At 38.2% G+C, this 25,851-nt stretch overlaps 1 protein-coding gene across 1 annotated transcript in view; it reads left to right on the forward strand.

Moving 5' to 3' along the window:
* Nucleotides 1-25,851, forward strand: part of CCDC146 (coiled-coil domain containing 146) — a 112,260-nt gene that overhangs the window by 3,704 nt on the left and 82,705 nt on the right. The window contains exon 2 of the mRNA XM_061582099.1: nucleotides 6,367-6,560. Coding sequence (XP_061438083.1) covers nucleotides 6,384-6,560 — 177 coding nt within the window. The 5' untranslated portion in view covers nucleotides 6,367-6,383. The remainder of the gene's footprint in view (nucleotides 1-6,366; nucleotides 6,561-25,851) is intronic.

A 25,851-nucleotide genomic window follows, 5' to 3' on the forward strand; every position in this document is an offset into this window, starting at 1 on the left:
TAGCTTTTTATTATCCTTTTCCCAGACCCTATTTTAACAGCACAAACAGCCTAGAGTGCCAGGTTCCACTACATACCCCTCTCCCCCCCAAAAAACAATACAAAATGGCTTCTAGAAGTAGATGGCAAAAAAATAATTAATGCTGTACAAACCCTCAAAATAATCTCCTTTTTGTTGTCCTGTTCTGGGCAGTACGTAATTTATCCAAGCAGTCCATAATGCCTGGTTCCAAGATTTCCCAAGCCACCAGCCTGACATATCCCATGGGTCCATTTAAACATTTAAAAATAGAATAGTTCATAAGTAATACAGTGAACAAATACACAGTAAAGGGGTATTTATTCCTAGGTTTTGGTCTGAAGACACGAGGTCACCACCTTGCTGAAGCTAAGCATGTCTGGGGCTGGATAGGTGACTGCCTGGGATCCATGGCAGAAGAAAGGCAGTATATATAAAAGATAAATAAATAAAATAAAGACATCACTAGTCAAGCATTGGATAGAAAACCAAAGAAGACCTGGTTTCTCCGCCTAGAAACACACACTGGACAGGTTTGTTCTGGGTAGAGATATGATGCATCATCAGACTGTCGGTGTGACACCAAAAGCTAATTATAAAATAATAAAAAGCTAGCCAGTCCTTCTACTAATGTAGAACATGATTTCCCTTGGTGGGAGCATATTCCTTGACAGTACTTGTGTTGGTTAAAAGCGATTCCTCCATGTGTCAGAATAAGCCTTGGAATCTAAGACAGGCATGTCTAGTTGTATGTGCTTGCTTTTGAATATAACTGTATTTAACACATAGTGAAGCTGACTGGCTTTAGCATGCGAAAGTAGTTGCAAGATTATTGTATGGATTGGCTCTTTTATTATTTCCTTCAACCACCCACTTCCCTTGTAACATCTATGCTGCTATGCTGACAATTAAGAAAACATATTTTGCAAAAGATTATCTGTGATTTAAAAATATTTACGAGTTTTTTATTGTATAGATATGATTGTTGTAAACCGCACTGATTTTTTTATCAAATTGTGGTATACAAGTATACGTGTGTGTGTTTATATATGTGTATGCATGTGTATATATGGAAGCAAAATGGAAAATAAAGCAGGCTAGGGTAGATTATGGTCTCCCTTGTAAGGTAGTTACACATTATTGCACATGCATTTGAGGTCTTATGTGGAAAATCAAGTGCTTATCTCTGACTAGGATGGTGATGTAACTGAGTTATTAATGTGCACGTAGCTCAAAAGAGACAGGGAGGCAGATGACCTTCAGACAAGAAATGGCTAAAATGATAGGTTGATGGTCAGACTCTTTGTCTAGTCCAACATCCAGCTATCATTGCAAACATTAATTTCTGTACCAAAACCTATATAAAACTGTAGAAATATGGGTAACAGACTTGTATAAGCTTCTTCTTGTCTTCTGTGGACTGACAGATGTAAACAAATACCTCACTAATATTTCAAATTCCACAATGCAAATTTACTCCATAGACAGGTAGTGAGTGATACATAATTTGAAAATCTTTCATATTTTACAAAGTTACTTTCATACAAATTCTCCCTCTTTTCCAGACATGTTAGCCATGTAACACTAGACCATGGTTTGTTTAACCCAAGCGTAGCTTGTTTGAATGTCTGAAAGTGCTCTGGGCAACTAACCATGGTTTATTTTGGGGGTGAGGAAACACAGTTTGACTATGTGATTTGCTGTTGGCTTACAAATCTTATTTTTAAATGGGATTTGCATTATGTCCAAACCCAGCATCCTTGCTTAACCTTGGTTTGTTTCAGCACCCCACCCCAGGTGCTCATAAAGCTTCCTAGAGTGGCAAGAGCGGTTAGATAAGCAGAACTACTTTTGCAAGGCTAAGGCCACAATCCTAACTCCAATTACCTGGGAGTAAGTCCTACTGAATTCAGTAGATTTCTACTTCTGAGTAGACATCTCAGGACTGTCCGGCCAGTGACTCTTGCTTTGCCAGACATAGCCCAGTCTCCTTTCTTTCCTCTTAAGCCAACCCACCTATCTTTGTTATTGCTTTGAGAGAAGAAGAAAATTTAAAGGGATCATTCTGTTAATTATATCTGTTCAGGACTGCTACAAAACATAACATACAGTCTGATATTTTGAACTATATCTTGGAGCCAAGAGGACAGCATTATTTTTGTCTCTTTGCCTGAATAGCTTAATAATTTGTTTCTCAAAAGCTCCATTGGCACTTGGGTGGCCAGATGGAAAAAAAGACAAGATACCCACTTAAATGCCTTCTTCTACACAATTATTAAAGGTGCAGGAACCTTGTCCTCTTTCTTTCTTTCTTTCTTTCTTTCTTTCTTTCTTTCTTTCTTTCTTTCTTTCTTTCTTTCTTTCTTTCTTTCTAATCTGTCTAATCTGTCTAATCTATCTAAAACTGCTTTTTCATCTGGTCATCCTAATTAGCACACTCTATTTATATGTAGTGTTGTCCAAGTCAGAAATAATGGTATCTCAGGTTGCAAATACAGTGTTAATCTTATTCTCCTTGCTTTCCAATACTGGTAGTTGAGCTTTTGCATTGTCATATGTAGGCTGCAATTCTGTGCACATGCACCATGGAGTAAGTCCCAGTGAGTACAGTGGGGCTTACTTCTGAGTAATCATGCAGAGGATTATACTGCACACTTCCTTATTTGTTTGAACTATTGTTTCACTGAAGTATTTGTGTCCAGTTTCCATTTTCTTAGGAAGCACACTTTGGTTGCTACCAGGAAATGTAAACATACTTTAATTGCTACCAAGAAATGTTGCTGTTTCTTCCTAATTTTCCTTTATTGTCCGCCAGCACACCAGCCAGGCAGATGTGCTGTGCGTTCTTCAATCCCGCAGGCATAATAAGTTCTTGTATGTTCCAGAATCTTGGAACAGGAGCAGGGAAGTGATGCGTCTGTATTAGTCATTATAGCTAAATGGAACCTCCATGGTCATGGGTAGTATACCTATGAAGATTGGAAAATATTGGGGCCAATTAACAGGGGGGAGGTATTGTTGGCAACGGAATGGTGAACTTGGCAGTCTACACTTTTGTTCAACCTAAGTTCCTCTTAGGTTTTTGTGATTTTCACGTTCATGGTCCTGAATAGTTATTGCATGATTACTTAAAGTTTTGTTTTCAAATTAAAATCAAATTAGAAACCTTAAGAGTGAAGTATGATTTAGGGTCCTCCAACCTGCCCTTTCTTTTCATGTCTAAATAATGTGGAGACGTGTTTCTAATTCAGGCTTAAGTTCCTGAAAAAGAAAAGAACATCTTTATTTAATATACTACATTGTTTGGAATCTAACATTCTTTTCCTTTCAGTATGAGAGTGATGTTGCATTAAATATTTAGAGGAACTTGAGGTGTTTTTTACTCTCTTTGACAACCATTTCAAAAAAGACCAACCTTAAAGAGTTTTATGAGGCTTTTAAAACAAAGTCATGCCAAACATGACGACCTACAAGTCTCGATTTGTTTTTTAAAAAATGGCATAAGTGCTTTCTATTAGTATGGAAAAGTGTTATATACTCCACTTGCATTTTTCTGTATTTGAGTTTCTAAACATAAAGCTTAAAGATTTAACACAGGGTCTATAAAGTTCAACAGTCACCTCCACTGTCCATTTCTAGATTTCTTGGTAACGTGTGTAAGGGTGGGTATATGGGTGTGTATACAGGGGAATGGGGAATAATTTGACTCCTTTAAGTGAGCAACACTGTCAAATCATTGCATGCACTATTTGCATGTAGGATGGTTTGGGTTTTATAAAAAATCTAATTCCAGGTACTAAACTCAGAGCTTTTCCTCCACGTAGCATGTGCAAAATCTAGGGTTGCCAGGCTCAGGGCCTGATCCTGATCCTGTATCTTTAGGAGAAGAGAAAGTCAGCCAAGTGCAGGTGTTCTTGGAACACTGTAATGGGAAAAACCACAAGGTGGAATTCTCCCTTCCCCCTGCACAACTTTTAAAGATACAGAAGACCACCAAGAGGTCTTCTGTATCTTTAAAAGTTGTGGAGGGGGAAGGGAGAATTCCACCTTGTGGTTTTTCCTCATTACGGGGTTGCAAGAACACCTGCACTTGGCTGACTTTCTCTTCTCCTAAAGATACAGAATCAGTCTCAGGCCCTGAACCTGGCAACCCTAGCAAAATCCTTTTTTATTCACAAATTACTATTGCTGATCAGGGGAAACGATATACTAATAAAGTCAACTATTTATTAACAGTTAACGTTCAAATACAGAGATTTAACAGCCCCCAGATTTTTTTCAGAAAAATTGAAATATATACAATAATACTTGTCAAGCTTTTATTTGCTACTTTAATAGCTCAATCCTATGCATGTCTACTCAGAAGCAAGTCCCATGAGTTCAATGAAACTTGCTTCCAGGTAAGTATGTATGCAACTACAACTTTAGTTGGGACAGGAGCAAATCCTAGTGAGTTCAGTGGGACATACAGTGGGACTTCTGAACAGACATAAAAAGGAATTGTAGATTTGTAGTTAGGTAAAGAGTCTATATTTCTGTTACAAAGCCCATGCTCCCATCACAGAACTACAGTTCTGAGAATTTCCAGGGAGATGGGATGACTATAAAAACACTTGGCTATGGATATGCCCTTACTTGGCAATTAGCATATAAAATGACGTGTTGCATATAGCCTATCATCTTCTGGTCTTGAGCAGTTATCACAACCAATAGCTTGTAGTTTTCTTCCTTAGTCAACTGGCCATGGAAAAGGTAGCAATGTGAGGCAAGAGAGATGAACAAGGCCATGGACCATCTCCTCTTCTCCAGTCATGCCCCAGTCCTCTGCTGCCTCTGTCATGCATAGTATCCAAGCCACAGATTGGACATCAAAGGGGGGGTATCTACTGAAGTAGCTCTGTTAGTTCAAGGACTTCTGGCTGCTCAGTGGAACTTCTTCCTGTCCTTGCCGTGTGGATCCCCTAAATCTGTTCTGGAAGTTCCTGCAACCCTACTGAGCAGATTTGAGGAGGGCATGTGGGAAGAGAAGAGAGAGGGGAAGTGCCATTGCACAAACAGAAATCCTTGCACTAATAGAACTACTTAATTGGATACCACCCCAAATACTTAGTAGGCAATCCAAAGATTGTACTTGCTTTGCATGTACATAGAACAGCATTTGTGATGAGAGAGGTGTGTTTTGGATACAAACCTTTTCCCGAGCCTCTGAAATTATCAAAATGTCAATACAGGTGCTATTGAAATAAATATATAGTAACTTTAAATAATACTATATGGATTTAAATGTTCTTTTTATTACCATATGCACATGTTTATGTAATGTATAACCTTTACGCTGCTTGCAGCTGATTACTGTACATAATGTTTTGATTTCTGTAGGAGGCATCATCAGGGTTAGTTTTTGTTTTGCTTTTTTGAATTCATAAGCAATTGCAGCTGCTGAAAGCTCTCTATAAAGCAGAATGTCCTTGAAGAAACTCCAAATAGTACTAGAGGCCAGCTTACACTTGTAGCCTTCAAAGATTTTGCTGACCCATAGACCATGGCATTCTTTTAAAAAGAAAAATACACACAGATGTACCTATATTACATCCTTATCTTAAATTGGTGTGGTATGCTCTGTAAATAAACTAATTTATGCTGCTGTGATTGATCTGCATTCCTATTTAAGTATACTTGGAAAAGTTTAATGGTAAATTCATTGATTTAATTTCAGATCAGTTTGGAACTCCACAATCCCAGTGAGGGACAAGCAGAAAAAATTAACCCTGAAACATAGTAATTACTAAGCCCTGGTTATTGGTCAACACAAATTCTTCAGTATCTGAGGAATTATTCAACAAAACTTAACTTTGTCCTGATTCCTGACAACTGGAAGGTCCTGCAAGTTTAAAATCTGCATTGATTTCTGGAATAGGGTCAGCACTGGCATTCCATATGATATTTCTAAGGATAGTTTCCAGCTGCACTGCTGGGATAGGGAAGTAGGTTAGTTTTGAGATTGATTTGTGACTTAACTATGGCAGTCATTGATATTGCTCGCAACTTTCCCCCCTGCATTTAGAGACAGGCACTTGGTACAGTAATCCCTTGTTTTTCTAGTTTTAGTAGTGCATGGTTAAAGTATTTCAATTGTTCATTCATTAACAAAATTTTTTTCCAGCCATGCACAAATATTGAATATATATAATTATCCCTTGCACGTTCCTCTCACCTTTTTCCAGATGCTTCCTATTATTGTTATATATAATCTTATTGCATGATTTATCCTAATTCTCAATTTCTAATTTATTTTGCATAAATTATCAAACAATCACAATTTACGTGTGGATTTTTGCTCTTTTGCAGAATTTTGGAAAGGTAAAATGAGTGATTCTGAAGAAGAGAGTTTAATTTCCACTGAGTCAGAACCAAAATCTGAACCTGAATTGGAACCAGAGAGTCCTGAGGATCCTATTTATGCCATTGCACCAACAATTAATATTCAGGATGAAGGTTCCATTGAAGTGCATACATGTCCTGCATTTCAGTGCCTGGATGAGGTAATGTACTCTTACTTTCCTTTCTGTCAGCATGGTGGATATCATTTTCAGTTGATTCACAGTTATAGGAAATTGAAAACAAAACAACTTTAAGTACCTATTGTGAAAATTGCATTGATCTATCACAACTGCAACCTAACATAAGATGTAGGAAATCATTTTGTCAAAGAGCATGCAAACTGAAATAAAGCTAATGAGAAAACTCTTGCATAGTTATCTAAGCACATTACTGTATATTATTGGTGTTATATTCTTGATGTTCATGGAATTTTAGATTTTTTCCATTATCTTGTTCTCACAAATATTTTAAACAGAATTCCTAAGACTCCCTTTCAAGGTTTTTACATAATAAACAGCTAGAATCCAAACAATGTCACAGAGCACGTCTCAGTGTAAAAATGTGTCACTTTCCCAGATCTGACGTAATTGGCATTTTTATTAGTCTATTCAAAGGAGAAGCTGTGGATGTAATTTTGGGAATGGGGAAGTGAGAAGGAATCAAATGAACGTTTTGCTCACTGGAAGCCAAGCCTTGAGCCTCCACACAGGGTGCTAATTGTGGGGTGGAGCACGCCCCAGGCAGCGACGGGAGGGAGGAGTTAGAATCCTCTCATCCATGGCCCAGCTCTCATGAGATCACACACAATCCTGGCCAGTCTCACAAGAGCAGCCAAGGGGTGGAGCCAGACCCGGGCCTTTAAAGGCCCCAATCTCCTGGGAGCTGGCCTTTTTCTTCATGTGCCAGCTTACCCACCCTCCCTCGGTCTTAGGGCATCACTGTGTTTAACTGGGTTGCTGGTTGACAGGGTTGGATAGGAATTTTTCCTCTCAACGAATCTGGCCCCATGGTTGAGCAGGGTTTTTTTGCCTATCCCTCAGTGGTTCGCCTATCCCTCAGTGGTTGTTAGGCATTCATCCACCTCTGTCACAACTTTAGGTGGAAATGGCATTGGGCAGGATCAATCATAAGAGGGACTCTCCTAAGGAGTCCAGTGGGGTACACGATTGCCATGCCCCTAGCTTCGGAGGGGCGCCACCTCATCCAGCTCACAACCCCTCCTACTGGTTGGTCAGTGGGACCACAGGTGCCTTGGGTTCACACCCCACTTGGGTCTAAAGTGGGCCAACTCCCAAGGGTAGTTGGTTGATTCAGCATTCCTCCAGCATGGGCTGCTGGAATGAAGCGGATCCTTGCCCTACTGCCATGCCAACCCCTCTTTACTTGCTCTACTCAATAAATTTGTGGCCCTATGTCACCCATAAACCTGTGTCTGGCTGTGATATTCCCGTTGCTAAAGGGGGCGCAACATGCTCCTACCACACAAGGACAACCAATGCCATACAACCAGTGCCATTCCTGAAAAACTAACCAGTGTTATTCCCTGGCCATTGTATTGGCTGCTGCTTTCCTCAAGTTATGTGTTAAATCCCTTTGAGGATTGGCCAGTAATATACACAAAACATGCCAGTCTCAAGGATCATTGTCAAAGTACTCTGGCAGATATTCATTGTTTTGAAGGACTCATTAAAAGGTTTGCTTAGTGACTTTAATTTATAAAGTGAACTTGTTTGTCCTGAAGGGGGGGAAAAGAGAACAGCCTTGAGAGAGAGTGGCAAGGTCAAATGCTTTAGCCTTTTTTTTTCTAAGCCCTTGTTTTTTCAGCAACCTTTTGGATATTCTTCTGTTTCTTCTTTCGGTTTGTGCAGGGTTTTTTGTTTCTGGGTCTTTAACTTTGTCTAACAGGAAGCAAAATTAGTAAGTTCTTAAATTCTTTCTTTTTATAAAATTTATGAGCCATTTTTCTGTTCAAATACTGGAAAGTGTAGCCAAATAAAGATATTGACCACTAGCTAGAAAAGGTTGAAACTGAACTGACAATGAAACATAGTTACCTTTCAATGGATTGCTGTGATTGAGACTGGCATGAAATTAAAACACAAGACACTATAATATAAAATCCTATCGGCTTCATATCAAAACTAGCAGGCTACAGACACGAAAGTAAAGCACTGTGTATTACAAACTAAACTACAGTGTTGGAATGAGAGTCTGGAGGCCTGTGCTCATGACTGGTTGTACTCCCAAAACACAGTGGGAAATTTCAGCCATGCCAGCATTCTCAGGCACTTCTATCAAATTCTCATTTCATTCAGTTTCATGAACCAGGGGCATGCCTTTTGGTTTTAGCAATAAACCCATTCTATAAAACAGGCACAGTGCCTTAAATTAACTATTAACATTTTGTAAAAAAAGAAAAGATGTGACAGTGTGCTGTACTCAGAAGAGGAATGGAGTGATATATGGATAGGCCCACACTCAAGAGCTGCCTCAGCCCTCATCAAAGAAAATGCTTTGAAAATTACATTGGTGGCACCTCACTCTGGTCAAACTGAACTACATCAGCTCCTCCCTCTCCCCTCTGTGCTGGAGAGGATGCCCGATCCATGGCTGTTTCCTACAATTATGGTGGGACTGTAATAAAGCGAGACAATTCTGGAGTGATGTTTTTCAAATTGTTAGTAAAGTTCTTAAAGCTGGAATTATCCTGGACCCGGCCTTTGCACTTCTTTTCCTTAAAGGGGGTTCCATTGTTCCTAAAACTCAGATGTTTCTCCTATCCAGATTCCTACTTACAGCGAGGCTTGAAATAGCCAAATATTGGAAGGGATGAACATTTATCAATAAAAAAAATGGTTTACCAGGCTTTGGCAACTTTCACTAGATGAAAAATTAACTCAAGAGTGAAAAATAGCTTGGGGGGAGACATCCTCTGATAAATTTACTCCAATATAATACCCCTTTTTATATTATGCTATCAAAGATGGGGCAGAAGTGAGACCACTCTCATCATTAACTTCTTTTTGGTGGGATGTGTAACCTGCTTTTTAATTCTATTGTTCTGCTTTCTGGTATTCTTTCTATTTTATATATAAAGCTTCTGTTGCTGACTGTACTCTTTTTCTGTTTTATATAGAGCGACATTTTATTGTACTTTGATTATTGTTTTACTTGTTTGTTGATACATTTACAACAAATCTCAACAAACCACTACCTACACACACACAAAATAGTGTGCTGTGCTCTTGTACTAAGAGCACTGGATATCACATGTGGTTTTTAAAACACACAGTGACTAAAGAATAAGCATGAGGGTGGAATAAAATGTCTAACAGAAATCTATGGTGAGGCTTGCCATGTACACTTCCATGGGAAGATGTCTTGCATGCTGAAATGCATAGTAAATGTTCTACATTCTTGTCTCTGTTACTGGAATTAGTTAATGCAAAACTTTTATAAATTCAGTAGAACAACCATATGAACTTTTTGGCAATGATGGCAATCAGTATCTAGAATGTGGATAACAAGATTGATGTAAACCAGCCCCAAACACTGTATAACTGACTTCCTCTACTGTAGATATTACTAAGGCAGCATGCCTAACATCAGCACCTGACATCCTTGGGCAGCTGCCAAGGCCCCAGTGCCATGACAAGGTTCACCACCACTGTTGCCTGTCCTGGGTCCTCTTAGAAACAGCAACACAACACACTTACTGGCTCCCAGCAGCTGAGATCTCTCTTTTCAGCAACGCCTTGGAAATAGATGATGCCAGTTGCGCCCTTGTTACCTCTGGAGCTGGCCCTCCAGAGTGGTTAGGGCATTCCTTATCCTTTTTACAGCTGTTGCTGATTGAATAAATGCACAGCTCCAACTAATCCCCATGCAGCTGGGGAAAAAGAAAGGGAGGGAGATTGTGAGACCCATTCATGCTATACAGAGCCCCTGGCATGGCAATAGCCTGTGATCACAAATCGGCACAAACCTAGGCAAGCTTGTATCCCCTTTATTTTTGTGTGTCTTAAGAGTAAAGTAGCCCTAGATTATGTTGATTAGATAGGCCATCCTGAAGTGGCATGTGTTGTTGCCCCACATACCAGGAGTTCCTGGAAATATGTGTAAGTTCTTTCTTCCTGTACATTGCATACACATTGGCCAAACTGTACAGAATGAAAGCCTGATGGGGCATCAGGACTGTATTCACCCTTTGCATGGTCCCCTCTTCCTGTCAGCAGCCTCCTGAGCATAGCAAGAAGCTTCTCCTGAGGGTCAAGGAGCCCTGCTGAATGGGGTGTGGTGGTGTGAGGACTGAGGGGAAAGGGGGGGTCCCTAAAAATCAGGTGGAGGCACTTTTCATTTTTTTTTTATATAATTTTTATTCAAATTTTTCCAAAAACAAACAAAACAAAGTAAGAAAAAACATAACAATATTACAACAAAAAATGAAAATAAAATGGTTGACTTCCGATTTGTCACAAATCAGCTATAAGTATATAATATACATCAAACCTGTCCCTTAATATATATACATACATAGTCCCTTTTCTCCATAAGCTGTCTTAATTAATCATCAAATCCCAGTATCATCATTTTATTTTGATCTTTTGACAAAAAGTCTAAGAGAGGCTTCCAATCCTTAAGGAATGTATCTGTCGATTTTTCTCTAAGTAAACACGTCAATTTATCCATTTCTACTAAGTCCATTAATTTCAATAGCCATTCTTCCATTGTTGGTATTGATTCCATTTTCCACTTTTGTGCATATAATAATCTTGCTGCCGTAATCATATATAATATTATTCTTCCATATTTCTTTTCTATTTGTTTATCCATAAAGCCCAATAAAAAAAATTCTGGTTTTGACTGAATATTTATTTTTAAAATTTTTTGCATCTTCCTGCCTATCTGTGCCCAGAATAATTTTGCCTTTTTACATGACCACCACATATGATAAAAAGATCCTTCTTGTTGATTACATTTCCAACAAACATTAGAGACATTACTATACATTTTTGACAGCTTTTCTGGAGTCATGTACCAACGGTACATCATTTTATAAAAATTTTCTTTAAGATTATAACATAATGTAAATTTCAAGCCTTTTTTCCACATATTTTCCCATTGATCCATTTGTATGTTATAACCAAAATTTTTTGCCCACTTTACCATGCACTCTTTTACTTGTTCTTCCTCCATATCCATTTTCAGTAAAAGTTTATACATTTTCGCAATTATGTTTTCATCATTTGTACACAAACCTATTTCAAAATCAGATTTACTTATTTCAAACCCATACATTTTCTTATCCATTTTATATCTTTCTAACAATTGTAAATAAGCAAACCAATGAAAACTATATCCTTCCTTTATCAGTTGTTCTCTCTCTTTCATTGTGTATTCTCCATGTACATTTTCTAATAGATCTTGATAAGTTAACCATTTCTCTTTTCCAGTCATTTCTCTTCTATAAAACGCTTCTTGACTTGAGACACATAATGGTATTTTCGAAAAAAACCTTGGTTTATATCTATTCCATATTTTCAACAGAGGACGTCTTATAAAATGATTGTTAAAGTCTACGTTTACTTTTACTTTGTCATACCATAGATATCCGTGCCATCCCCACTTCAAGTTATGGCCTTCCAAATCCAATAGTCTTTTATTCCTCAATAAAATCCATTCCTTTATCCAGACTAAACAGCAGGCAGCAAAATAAAGTCTCAAATTTGGTAATCCCAGTCCTCCTCTTTCTTTAGCATCTTGAAGTAATTTAAATTTAACTCTTGGTTTTTTTCCTTGCCATACAAATTTAGAAATATCTTTTTGCCATTGTTTAAAAGGTAAATCAGAGGATATTACAGGTATTGTTTGGAACAAAAACATCATTCTCGGTAATACATTCATTTTTATCACAGATATTCTACCCATTAATGACAGTTGTAATTTATCCCATCTTAGCAAGTCTTTCTTAATCTCTGTCCATAATTTTTCATAGTTGTTATGGAACAACTTTGAGTTTTTATTTGTCATAATAATACCTAGATACTTCAACTTTTTTTCTATTGTAAAATCTGTCTTGTCCATTAACTCTTTCTGTTCACTTAAAGTTAAATTTTTCACCAACATCTTTGTTTTTTGATTGTTGATCTTAAATCCTGCTAACGGTCCAAATTCTTTTAATTTATCCATCAATATATGAATTCCTTCCAAAGGGTTTTCTAATACAATTATCAAATCATCAGCAAATGCTCTCAATTTATATTCTTCTTTTTTTATTTTCAAACCCGAAATCCTTTTATCTTGCCTTATATCTCTAAGCAGCACTTCTAAAACCAAAATAAATAAAAGGGGAGATAATGGACATCCCTGTCTTGTACCCTTTTGTATTTCACATGAATCCGTTAAGTCTCCATTAACAATTATCTGGGCCTTCTGTGATGTATAAATCGATCTAATCCATTTTATAAAGTTGTCTCCAAAATCCATTTGCTCCAAAACCTGGAACATAAATTTCCAATTCAAATTATCAAACGCTTTTTCAGCATCTAAAAAAATCAAAGCTGCTTGTTTATCATTTCGTTGTTCTAAATATTCCAACACATTCAAAACATTCCTGACGTTGTCACGTAATTGTCTTTTAGGTAGAAACCCTGATTGATCTTCCTGAATAAATTGTTGCAATATTATTTTCAATCTTTCAGCCAAGATCATTGTAAAAATTTTATAGTCATTGTTCAATAGAGATATTGGCCGATAATTTTTTGTTTTAGTTAAATCTTGGTCCTCTTTAGGTATTAATGTTATATTAGCATTTTTCCAACTATCGGGTATCTTTCCCTCTTGCAAAATAGAATTCATTGTAGACTGTAGGGGTAACAAGAGTTCTTCCTCCAAACATTTATAATACATTGCAGATAACCCATCTGGTCCTGGTGCCTTTCCTAATTTAATTTTATTTATAGCTTCAGATATCTCTCTTGACGTAATAGGGCCATTAATAACTTGTCTCTGAAAATCTGTAATTTTAGGCAAATTCTGTTTGGATAAGTACTCTTCTATTTTTTCAGATGGAATTTCTTGACACTTGTATAATGTTGAGTAATATTGATGGAAAATCTTTTTAATTTTTACATTATCTGTGAGCATCTCGTCTCCTTCTTGTATCTTTAAAATAATGTTTTTTTGACGTTCTTTTCTTAACTTGTATGCTAACCATTTCCCAGGTTTATTTGCAAATTCAAAAGTCCTTTGTTTAGCAAAATTTAATTTCCTTTCAATTTCTCTGACTGTCAACATTGATACTTGCTTCTGTAACATTTTAATTTGATTTACAATAGAAACTTTAGCTGGATTCTTTTTCAATTCTTCCTCTTTTTGTTTTATTTCTTCCAAAATTAATTGCATTTTCTGTTGTTTCTTTTTTTTTAATTCAGAGTTACATTTAATAAAGTATCCCCTCATAAATGCCTTACTTGTATCCCAAACAATATTTTCACTTGTTCCTTTATATAAATTATATTCAAAGAACTCTTTTAATTTCTTCTTACATTCTTGTACAGGTGGAGGCACTTTTCATGAGTGAGAATTCTGCTTGTCAAAGTGCCTCTGCTTGATTTTCAGGGATTCCCCCTTGTTTCTGCTGTGCCACATTCAGCAGGTTTCCATGACCCTCAGGAGATCTTTTTAGGGCACCGGGGGGGGGAGGGGAAGCTAGATTCAACCCTTTCTCAAATGCACTATGTAACTGTTTATAGCCTAAGAACCTGTGTTTTTTGCCCTTTCCTCAATTTTGCTAGTTTACAATCATAGGTGATCAGAACTCCGCACATCTGACCCTTTGCACGTAAGCAACATCATATTCTCTTTCCAGTTAATGGCCGTGAGCTGCTGCCATTCCTACTTTCCCACCATGTGCTCATTCTACACAGTTGTCACAATGGGTGAACAGTATTGTCTTGATGTATTTATTCTGTTTATATGCCACCTTTTCAAATCACTGCCCAATATTGTACACAAAATAGAACATAAGATGTACAATAAGGAGTCATTACATTAAATTAAAATTATCCAATTATACATTTCTGTTTCTAAGAGTATTAACGTTTTCAGTTAGAAACCTATTTCATTACATGTTGTGTTGTACCAGTAGTTAATTCCATATTGTTAAGAATGTATAGTAGTAGTTAACATTTTTACGTGGAATATGTTCGTTTGATAAGTCATCGTTCAGCTCCTTCTGACTTTTTGCAAGAAAATAATAGACACAGCTAATCTCTTACACAAAGTGTCTTATTTTTCTAACACAATGTAGCATTATTGGGAACAGCTAGGAATTTTAAAAACTGGTAGAAAGAATGAATAAGGATCACTTAGTCCTGTCCCTTTTCAGTATGTCATTATTTCCATTATGACCTCAATTTGGCTAAACATTTCCATGTCATTTTAACAATGTATAACAGGCCGTTTCATGAATTTCATTGCTTAATTGGAGTAAAATGGTCTTCTTCAGTAAGCTGTTTAATTATCATGGTTTTTATTAATCAGATTTGAAATAGGCAACTATATTTTTGTAACTAGCCTCCTGATTGTCTCCAGTGTGGTCAGTATGACTTCTTAGAACTATTCCAGACAATATTTTACTGATAGCATTATGTTAGAACTAATCCAGGTCTAGCATTCCACTATCTTAGCCTATGTTATTGATGAGAGAGAGTACTGTTATAGATGGGGTAGAGACATGCTGCAGTTTGTATCTTTCCATCTGAGCTACATGAATGCTTCAGCATTGTCTCTGGCTAGTGGACCAAGGACATGAGATAATTCTGGTTGGAGAGCATAACCTTGTACCACTTTGACCTTTAAACACACACACACACACAAACTAGGATTAGATGAGTGCTACTGCACTGCTGTAGGATATTTGGGTGCTAGACAACCACTGACAATTTTTTACAAGTTAAGGTTCAAATAAGAAAAACAAATATTCCCCAAATTACATAGAGAGTGAAGGACAGAGACAGTTCTTACTGATCTATTGAGATATCATACCCATTGTCAACCATATTTCTTGCACCGCTCAGAACAGCAATGCAAGTACTAATTGAGGGAGGGAAGATATTTTCCATGCTGCAAAATATTGTGGTTTGAATGCTGCTGGAAATCTGTCATAGTTACAACAGGAGTACTATGGTGAGAAGATATCTGGATTCCATACAACACATGAATAACAGCTCATTATTTGTTGTGATACAGCTATAAAGTGATTACAGACAATGAACTTCAGGCTTACAACAGTATTCTGTGAGTTCTTCATGAAAAATATTGTTTAGAGAAAGTGTATAATTTCACCAAGTTATTTCGCAATTAAACCATTTCATGCCATGCCACAGTTTATCTCCATGTAAAGATCTAATTCTAAAAGTGGGAAATCCTTGGAGGATGCACTGATAATTGTCAGGGAAGGTGCAAAGTCCTCCCTTGTCCTCTGCAGACTCATGGACCATGAGTCAGTGTGCTAAGCCTCACCATCCTGGCAGTTGCTGCAGTACCAGAAACAGTGTAATTCTATGGTATGTTGATTTGTCAATAACACTATGGGTCAGCATGTATTGGCATAATCCAGGGGTCACCAACCTTTATGGATCATAGGGTACATTTCCAATTTTGAGAGAGTACTGGGGGCACCAGTCACAAAATGCTGCCATGGGAGCGTGGCATGAAATAAAATGGTTGCCGTGGGGATGTGGCCTAGTACAAAATTAGAGAGTAGTCATGGTGAAGCTTTTTCCATAATTGTATTTCCATACTAGAGGAGACTTGACCTGTTGAATTTCTGCCTGTCATATAGCAGTTAAAGGCACACAAATCCTATTTTTCCTCAAAGCCAACGCTAAACCAAAACCTAGGCTGCCATCCAGTACCCACTTACCTCGAAGTAAGCCCCATTAAACATAGAGACATACTTTTGAGTAGACGTGTATACCATTGTACTGTAATGAATTCTTAATAAGACCTTGGTCTTTAGTTCCTACAAAGCAGGAGACATGCCTTAGCCTCTTTGCAAAGTTTTCACATTTGCCATTTGGGGAGGGAGAGGAGTTCTACAACATTCACCCTCACTTATTGTGTATCATATTTGTAGAAAATATTTCTAGGGATTACCTGATGTCAAGCAAACCTAGTACAGGGGGGAAAAGACAGAAGCAGGAAAAGTGTACTTAAAGGGAGAGCAAAACAGCAGCTCTTTGGGACCCAGGGTTCCTATTGCCTGGTGTCCAACCAACTCCCTTATCAGTCACAGCTCTGACTTCACTTATTGGCTAATAACACTGACAGGCAGGAGCAGCTAGATGCATTCATTTCACATAAATCACTTAGAAGGGTACCTACACATTTTGCTCCTTAACTTTCTTTCTAGGAGGGCTAGAGCCTTACTTAAAAAAAAAATAGAAGCTCAGATTCTGGAGTACCTGCAGAAGGCACCACTGAAGGCCATTGCAGGTACTATAGTGTCCGTGAGTGAGGGGTTGGGAACCCAAGGCATAATCTATTGTCCATTGGATTTCCACAGATGGCTAAAACAGATAGTTTGTCATTAATTCATAAATATTGCTTAAACAGCATTGCTTAAGTGCTCGACAGACTGGTCCTATGGTCTCTCTATAGCTATGTTGCTCAGGGTTAGCAACCAACATTACAAAACCTATGATCTTGTGCAGTCTCAGCAGTGAGGGTGATGGCACAAGAACAGGTATAGAACCAAGTGCTGACGTAACAGCACTCTTAACCACTCCCATAGCATTCCTGGCAACTTTGCAGCCTAGGAAGAATCATGATTTTGGACACTGATAATCAACATGTAGTGACAGTGGGATTGCCAAGATGATATGACCTACCTAGTCTAGATTCCCACACAATTCACAAGTGGGCTGAGACACCTATAGTATCTCCTATGGCCTTGTGGTGTGGAGGGCAACAATGGATGGCTGCCCTACTGTCACAAGCTCTAGGACTTCCTTCAGGCAGAGGCCTGAATCCTCTGGCAGTTCAAACACACTAACCCGCTGGCCAAGGAAACCTCCAGGGCCAGATTAGAAAGGAAGGGCTACTGCTCCACTTAGAATAGGCAGCTGCTCCCCTAGTTCGGGTAGGAGACAAGCCAGTAGAATCTATAGGTCACTTGTTTTCCATTAGAATGGCTTGATAGCTGCTGTAGGACCAAAGCCTCCACATGTGAACGTTGCATGCAGCATGTTTTGTATTGGGAAGGGGACAAATATTTTGCAGGGGAAAGGGGTACAACCACATAGGCCAAGAATGCTCACTATAACAAGCTTACAGTATACAACCTGTGACCTTTCTGATGAGAGAGATCAGTTTGTTAGGAGACAGGAACTTTTGAGTCCTAGCACTAGGGAGATATAAATGCGGTTTGCTTGTGGCAAAGCCTACCTTTCTGGGTCTCTGCAGAAATAAAGTTGTATTGGAAAAGGGAGAAAGCCTAGGACTCTCACAGAAGATAGTAGCATCTTAACCATACAATCAAGAGAATAGACAGAAGAAAGCCTCATAACTAAGTCCTTGTAGCCTCTCAGGGACCTAACCTCTTCCTTTCCTATCCCAGCCTCATCCAAGGAAGGGCTCCTTGGAGTTCTGTATTGAAGGGGGCCACTGTGAAACTCTAGCTCAGTGGAACAGCACATTGAAGAGCTCTGAAGTTTGGCCCCTGGCCACAGACTACCATGAGAAGGGGCTGTACAGTGTCATATATATCCAGCTGAGAGCAAAGTATGATAGCTAATCAAAGTAATCAAAGTGACTCGCATATGTCTCGTTCATATCAGTGTCTTAATCCATTTGTGCTTTTCCAGCCTGCTTTGGGGGAAGCCATTGCTGTTTAAAATGGAATAATAGTGGAATAAATGTATAGTGTGAATGTGGCTAGTGTCTTCCTCATGCTCATGATGTTGATTGCTAGTGTCTGCTGCATTAGGTTCCTAGCGCACTTTGCTATCTGTACATTTCCACAATTCAGTTCATGCAGCCTAACAGTTTGGTTCACAATGACATTGAGTTTCTGATGCCTCCTCCCTTTTACCAGTTCTAGTGTTTCAACGGCAAGGCCATGGACAAGATGCAGACCCTCAGCTCTAATTAGTTGTTGTGGCAGTGAATACACTGATCCCCTTCCCATTCTGTGTTATGAGGGGGATACGTGGCTCAGCAATACGACATGTGAGAAGGATCTTGGAATTGTCGTTGATCACAAGCAGAGTATGAGCCAACAGTGTGATGTGGCTTAAAAAAAGGCAAATGCTGTATTAGGCTGCATTAACAGAAGTATAGTTTCCAAATTGCGTGAAGTTGTTCCCCTCTATTCAGCACTGGTTAGGCCTCATCTTGAATACTGCGTCCAGTTCTGTTCTCCGCACTTCAAGAAGGATGCAGACAAACTGGAACAGGTTCAGAGGAGGGCAACAAGGATGATCAGGGGACTGTAAACAAAGCCCTGTGAGGAGAGACTGAAAGAACTGGGCATGTTTAGCCTTGAGAAGAGAAGACTGAGGGGAGATATGATAACACTCTTCAGGTACATGAAAGATTGCCACATAGAGGAGGGTCGGGATCTCTTCTCGATCGTCGCAGAGTGCAGGACACAAAATAATGGGCTCAAGTTGCAGGAAGCCAGATTTCAACTGAACATCAGGAAAAACGTCCTAACTAGAGAGATATGACAATGGAACCAATGACCTTGGGAGGTGGTAGGCTCTCCAACACTGGAGGCATTCAAGAGGCAGCGGGACAGCCACCTGTTGGGAATGCTTTGATTTAGATTCCTGCATTGAGCAGGGGGTTGGACTTGATGGCCTTATAGGCCCCTTCCAACTCTAGTATTCTATGATTCTATAAGGGAGCTAGGAAAAGAACTGAGAGTAGAAAGTGATAAGTGGAAAGATGTCTGGATGCTAAGGGTAGGGATGGAAAGTTCTGTCAGTTTCAGATCTCTCAGTTTCATTTTTCCAATCTTAAATTCAGTTCTCCATATTTCTGCAGCAATTTGTATTTTTTATTTTAAAAATCCTCATGAAAATTCTCCGGCATTTTAGTGGAACGTTCTCCTAATAAGCACATTTTTCTAGGCAGTTTTTACTAATGTACACATTTTTGCAAGCAATTTCTTGTCATATAGTGCATTTTTCTATGTTATTTTCACTCATATATTCATTTTTATGCACACTTTCTCCAACATATGCATTTTTTTAAACACTGATTAGCAAACTGCATTGCAAAATTTGAATAAGTGCACATGTCAAAAGATGGCTGTTTTGGTTCTCTTGTTTTGGGAAGTGCAAATTTGATAGATTCATCTTGAAATATGAACTGAATTGAATTTCTTGCCTATCCCTAGCCAAGACTATCTGTAGATAGTTAGCGGGTCTACTCACCACATATGGTAGACCTGTTATCTGATGCTATTTATGTCTATTTGGTTATTGTTTGTTTGAAGTGTTATTCTTCCCCCACCCCAGAAAAAGATCCTGTGGATGCCCATGCTGCTAAGTTATCATAAGAAATGGAATGCTGATCCCAAATTTTTTGTACACTCTCTGTGGTGGACTGAATTCCAACAGCATCACAGTGGAATAGGGTTGCTGCCTTTTTATTCTCAAAGGGCCCTTGAGCTTGAAAGAGCTGACTATCAGACAGAAGAGTAAAAGATTCATCTTTCGCCTTATGGCAGCTGTATTGCTGCACCTCTTTTATTACGCCATGTTCCCTGCTGGCTCAGATACTGCAAGATTGCCTGGGATTTCTTTGTCATAAAGGTTCTGTCTGTAGTCGGCTCCATCTGTGCAAGCAATCGTATACCTCCTCAGCGGATGCAACTTCAGCACAATATTGGATGGTTAACTTGTTTTTCAGAAGCTAATCCTTCTTTGTATGTTTTCTTTTGTTTTGATGTCACAGACATGCTGGAATTCTGACAAAGGTAATTTTGCAAGATGTCGCTTTCCTAACTGCTGTAAAGCTGTCAACAGTGTAATCATTAATGCAAAACATGTAGTTCTGTTCCAGTTCTTCCACATTTTGTTTTGCATGTGACTAAGTACAGATTCCATGATATAAGCAAATAAATATTAGGAGGAAAGTGTAACAAAGTTTGTGTTGGGAGACTCAAGGTGTGAGATGAAACTACAATATAACACGTTTGTATTGATTACTAAGATAGTGAAAGTGCAATGTATGACTCTTGTATACTCTCTCTGTACATCAGTTATCCAAAAGGCAATTAGAGGGGGAAAAGCTTGTTGAAATACAAAATAAATTACAAATTTATTTGTAACAAATAATGATTACAAATACAAAATAAATCAATAATTATCATTAATCCACAAAGTGGAGGGTTATTTTTTGAGGTCTGTGAAGATAGACTTTTCTTCCACCAGAGGAGCAATTTATTCTGCCTTCATTTTGGCTTGTAACCTTTATGGCATAAAGACAGCACAGGGAAAAGTTTGTCAGTTCATTTGAAGTAGAGTTAGTATGATACTCAAGAGAAATTGTGTGTGATTGGCTTTGCTCTGAACATTTTTCTCTGAGTCCATTTCTTGTATGTCAAACACAACCTCCATTCATAGGTCATTTGTTTTCTTTGGATTATGTTCATAGACATTGGGTAAGGGATCCAAAGAGTCACATAGAGAGTTTCTCTGTATCTACCAGGCTCTCAAAGTCCTTGTTCCCCCCCAAAACCAGAAAGGACTCTGCAGAGTGGCTTGAACTATGGTGTAAGAAGTAGGGATGGAGGAGAAATTTGATCCACTTCACATTTGAAGGCAAACTTACTTAATTCACACTTTCCAAAACAATACACTGAAACATAACCATCCTTTGGAATTTGAATTACTTTGAATTTTGCAGTGCAGTTCTTCAGCCAAATAATGTGTACAAAAATGCATATACTAGCCTAAAGTGTGTATTAGTGAAAATAACCTATAAAAATGCATTATACTGGGGAAACTTGCTTTGCAAAAAATGTTGTCTATTTGGCAAAATTGCATACAAAAATATTATATTAGGAGAAATTTGCACAAAAATGCTGATGAATTTATATCGGGACTTTTGTTTTTAAAAAATTGCAAACTGATGTGGAAATGTGGAAAATGGAATTTAAGACTGGGAAACTGAGAAACTGAGAGAAATCGAAACAGACAGATCCCTAGCAAGAAGTCAAAAGAGAAAGCTGGGTGAGACCTAGTAAACCTGCAAAGCACTTGTATACATATATTGAGTACTTTGCACCATGATCACCCCTGTCCCAAAAAAGCTCATGTTAATGCTTGGGAAATGTTAACTGCGCTAATTGATTTAGAGTTCCCTGAATCAATTTGCATATTAAATACAAAATTATGGTGCAGAGAAATAAGATGTGAAACGTAAGATTAATATAAATCGCCCAGCTTCCCAGGCTTGAGAGGACAATATTGTGAAACTGATATAACCATTTTGTTGCTTAATATTGGTTTCTGTAAGTATTGCAAATATTTATGAATCTGATTATATAAATTTAATAATAGACCTTATGTTCCTTGGTATGAAGACTGTCCTATTGACTGTCCTATTCTAGAAGCTGTATTAAAAAATATCCAAAGTTTTTTTTCAAAATTCAAGCTCTTTGGTTATGGAATTCTGATAATTAAAAAATAAATTCTGGACATTTGGAGGGCCTTCGTCTCATGTTGACTGTTACTTCACTGTAGGAATGCCATAAAAGGTTTTGACTTTCAGAGTTGAAACACTCAATATCTTCTGAGCAATAGAACAGAGCAAAGGCTTTCAGGAAGATGTCGGCTGAGATGGCAATTCCTAAGCCAGCATGTTAGGAGTAAAGTCTTCAGTTGGTGCCTCTTCCATTAGTACTGTCTCAAATAATATGCAGGTGGACTACCCTTTATTGGACATATTTTTGCTAGAGTTCAAAATACTACATTTATACAGGCATACCCCGCTTAACGTTGCTTCACTTAACGTTGCCTTGCTATAACGTACATGCTCCATACGTCCCCATACCCTGCTTAACATTCGCGCGCTTCGCAATAATGTACATTTTATTGGCATGACGCCGCTGCCATCTAGTGGTGATTGCGTGCAGTACAAGTGAAGACAATTGCTTCACTTAAAGTAGATTTTCACTTAAAGTATACTCTTCGGTCCCATTGTGAACATTAAAGCGGGGTATGCCTGTATTCAAGACTAAATAATATCTGAAGATGTCATCTACTCAAGACATGTTGTCTTGATAAGCAGTATGTTTAATGTAGCTTTGGGAGGTTTGTTTTTGTTGAAGTCTCCATCATGCACATTAGATCTGTGTGTCTTATCATGCACAAAAATAAAGTTTTTGCTCTGTTGTTGGCATCATTAGAAGCTGTCAGCATGTATTTTAACAGATTCAGAACGTTTTGGATATGTACTATATTTTTTTCCTGGATTAGATTATGTTCATGTTCATCTTGGCAGACATACCTTCATTTTATTGCTGATTTCACATGCTATTAGCAGGCTCTGTAATAAACATTGGCATCCACAATGATAGTCACATTATCACCACTGTATTGATTTCCCCAGTGATCACGTGACAGGATAGAAAGTGCCTGCCTAATTGCTGTTAAGATACTTTTGGGGAGAGGTGAAGGCAACATCTGTCTTTCCTTTTATGCCAATGTAATTATAGGGCTTTAATGTTCTTCCAAAAGCCTTTCTAGCATGTAAGATTTAGAATGTATTGTATGTGGATAAGCCAATGCTTGTAAGTGTTTTCAAAACTGTTGTTGGGTGAACTTTTTTATAGCTATGGTTGGAAGTGCAGAAGTCATGTACCTTTGATATATATATGCGAGGAACACCATCATGAAAAAGATGGCAAATGGTTTGCAGCCCTCACATCTTCACAATTAAGATGATGTATAAAGGTCAAGAAGGAATACCAAAAAAAATAACTCTTGAAAGTTAAGCTATCCAAATTTAAAACAATGTGACTGTTGTACACGCTATTTCATATCAAGAGTTCTTTGTAACTAGCAAATCTATTTACATTACCATTGTTGCTCTTAGTTATTTCAGTATGCTTAGGCCAGAGCTGATGTCAAGTGTTGTCATGGCTGGGTACTTGCCAAGAGCCACTACATCCCAGCTGAGAGCGCACCATTACAACCTGCTTGTTCATCTGCCTCTTGCTTTGGCCCAAAGGGGATGAGCAAACAAACAGCAACGATTGTGAGAAGGAGTAATAGTAGCTTCCACTACCCTCTTACTGATTGACTCTGCCTGGCAAGCTTGTAGGTGGTAGCGATAGTGAAGCAGACAGGCAGCTGCTGCCAGCAATGGCATTGAGGAGGTCAACTTTCTAAGGCAGGGGTCCGTTGGGGGTGCCTTGCAAAATGGCCTCCTGAAACCTGGAGTCACACCACTTAGCATTCTTATCTCATTTATCTTTGCAACAGTCCAGCAAGGTGCTATGTTTGAGAGTTGTGAATGTGAACCTGAGTCTCCTAGGCCAAAATGCAACACCCCATCTACTGATCTTAAATATTCTAGATACCCTCAAGGCCATTTGGAAAGAGGACTTTGTATTTTGGTTACGGTACGAATATGCAAAGTACAGATTTGAACATAAAGCAGAGATTACTTAGGGCATCTCACTCTGATGCTCTTCACATGCTTAGAAGCCACCATTTTCTCTGTATCTCAGAATGCTCAATGTACAGAATGTTTCATTATAAATATGTGACACGTTGTTGGAAGATAACCTTTTGCTGTATTTGACATGTTATATAGTTCAGATCTAAGGTTTTGCAAGCAGACATTTTGGAAGTTGTTTAAGGGCCAAACCATTCTTTTTTATTTTTCCCTGTGGTAGCTTTTTCTTTTTTAGAAAAACTGCAGTTGTGGAGCCTGCAGTCTGCCCCAGAAAATCTGCAGGGGGGGCACTGGCAGTGGCAACTGTCAGCAGAAATACCTCCAGAGGGGAAAGGGTTAAAAACCATCTCTCCCCCCCCAATCTCCATAGTCTTTCAAAGCAGATTGCAGCCTCCACAGAAGCATTTTTGCAAAAACCTCTCCCCCAACACCCCTCACAAAAAAACTTAACGCAACTAAGTGTTGCATTTGGTATGGCCCTATACATTTTGGCATAGGGGAATACTAAATGTGACACTTAGTTTTGTGAAGTTTTATCAACTCTATAACAGACAAACCTTCAGTATTAAACTGTGGCAATAGAAAGCATATCAATGTTTCTGCATTTAAGAATATGATTGGAATGATTTTAGATGTTACAATAACTATCCTTATTTTCTTTCTTTCCTTTAAATCATGGGTCCAATAGAGAGAATAAGGTATGAGGTTTCAGGGTCAGGGGAAGGTATATAGTTAATCCTCTAGGATTTCAAAATTTGGCAGGCTTGTAAAATCACCAGTTAAATACAAAACATTGTTGATGCAGTGGAATTCTTTCCATATTCTGGACATCACACTGTACTAACTGTTTATGCAAAGCTCTCTGTTGCAAATGTTCTGAAATGTCCTTTTGCTAAGAACTTTACAGAGATATTGGGCCACCTAGAACTCTTCTTGCTTGACTCCAGACACCACCTCTATCTCTGATATTCGCCTAGATCCCCTGTTTTGCAGCCCATGCTTTAAAAAAAAATATTTCTCATCCATAAACTTTCAGGAAGATTTCTCGAGCAGCAGGAGCAATTCACAGCTACAATATCCTCCAAATCACCATCCCGTATTCCATGTTCTCTCAGCCTTTTAGGGGTAGAATATCCCACTTTGATCTGTTCTGTTTCTTCATATCTATGACCTATAGTTTCTCCTTTTTAACCTATTTTTGAATATCTGTGATTTTAAAATTTTAAGCTTACTATTTGCTGGGTTTTTTTACATGTTTCTCTTATAGACCTAGATATTTCACTACTATAATATTTATCAGACACACCCTAATAATTTTATGAAAAGAAGGATTTGTAGCCATTAATCCAAAACATGTTGTTTTAGGTGTGGCTGTACTGCAAATAATTTTATCTCATCTTAACTTCCTTTGCACTGTGGCAGATGAATGTAGTGATTCTTTATATATCAGAAGTAGCTGCCTTCTAATAGAAGGAAATCCTTTGCATCTTAAGGGAAGTTCTTATGGAATTATAAGAGGCCCCAGCTTCTTTGATTATAGCATCCATATTGAACAAAACTCTCCCTGCCAGAATACAATGTTTTGAACATGATATGACCACCTGAAGCTGCCTTATTCAATCCCTTATCAAAAAGTCCAAAACTAGGGACAATTAATATACATGGAATGTGACAGACTCTTTCTGTTATCTACATGCAATGAATAGAGTGTCTGGAGAGAGCCTCTCCATGTAAAGAGGACTCTCTACATGT

The sequence above is a fragment of the Rhineura floridana genome, chromosome 8 (assembly GCF_030035675.1).
Source record: "Rhineura floridana isolate rRhiFlo1 chromosome 8, rRhiFlo1.hap2, whole genome shotgun sequence".
Lineage (NCBI taxonomy): Eukaryota > Metazoa > Chordata > Lepidosauria > Squamata > Rhineuridae > Rhineura > Rhineura floridana.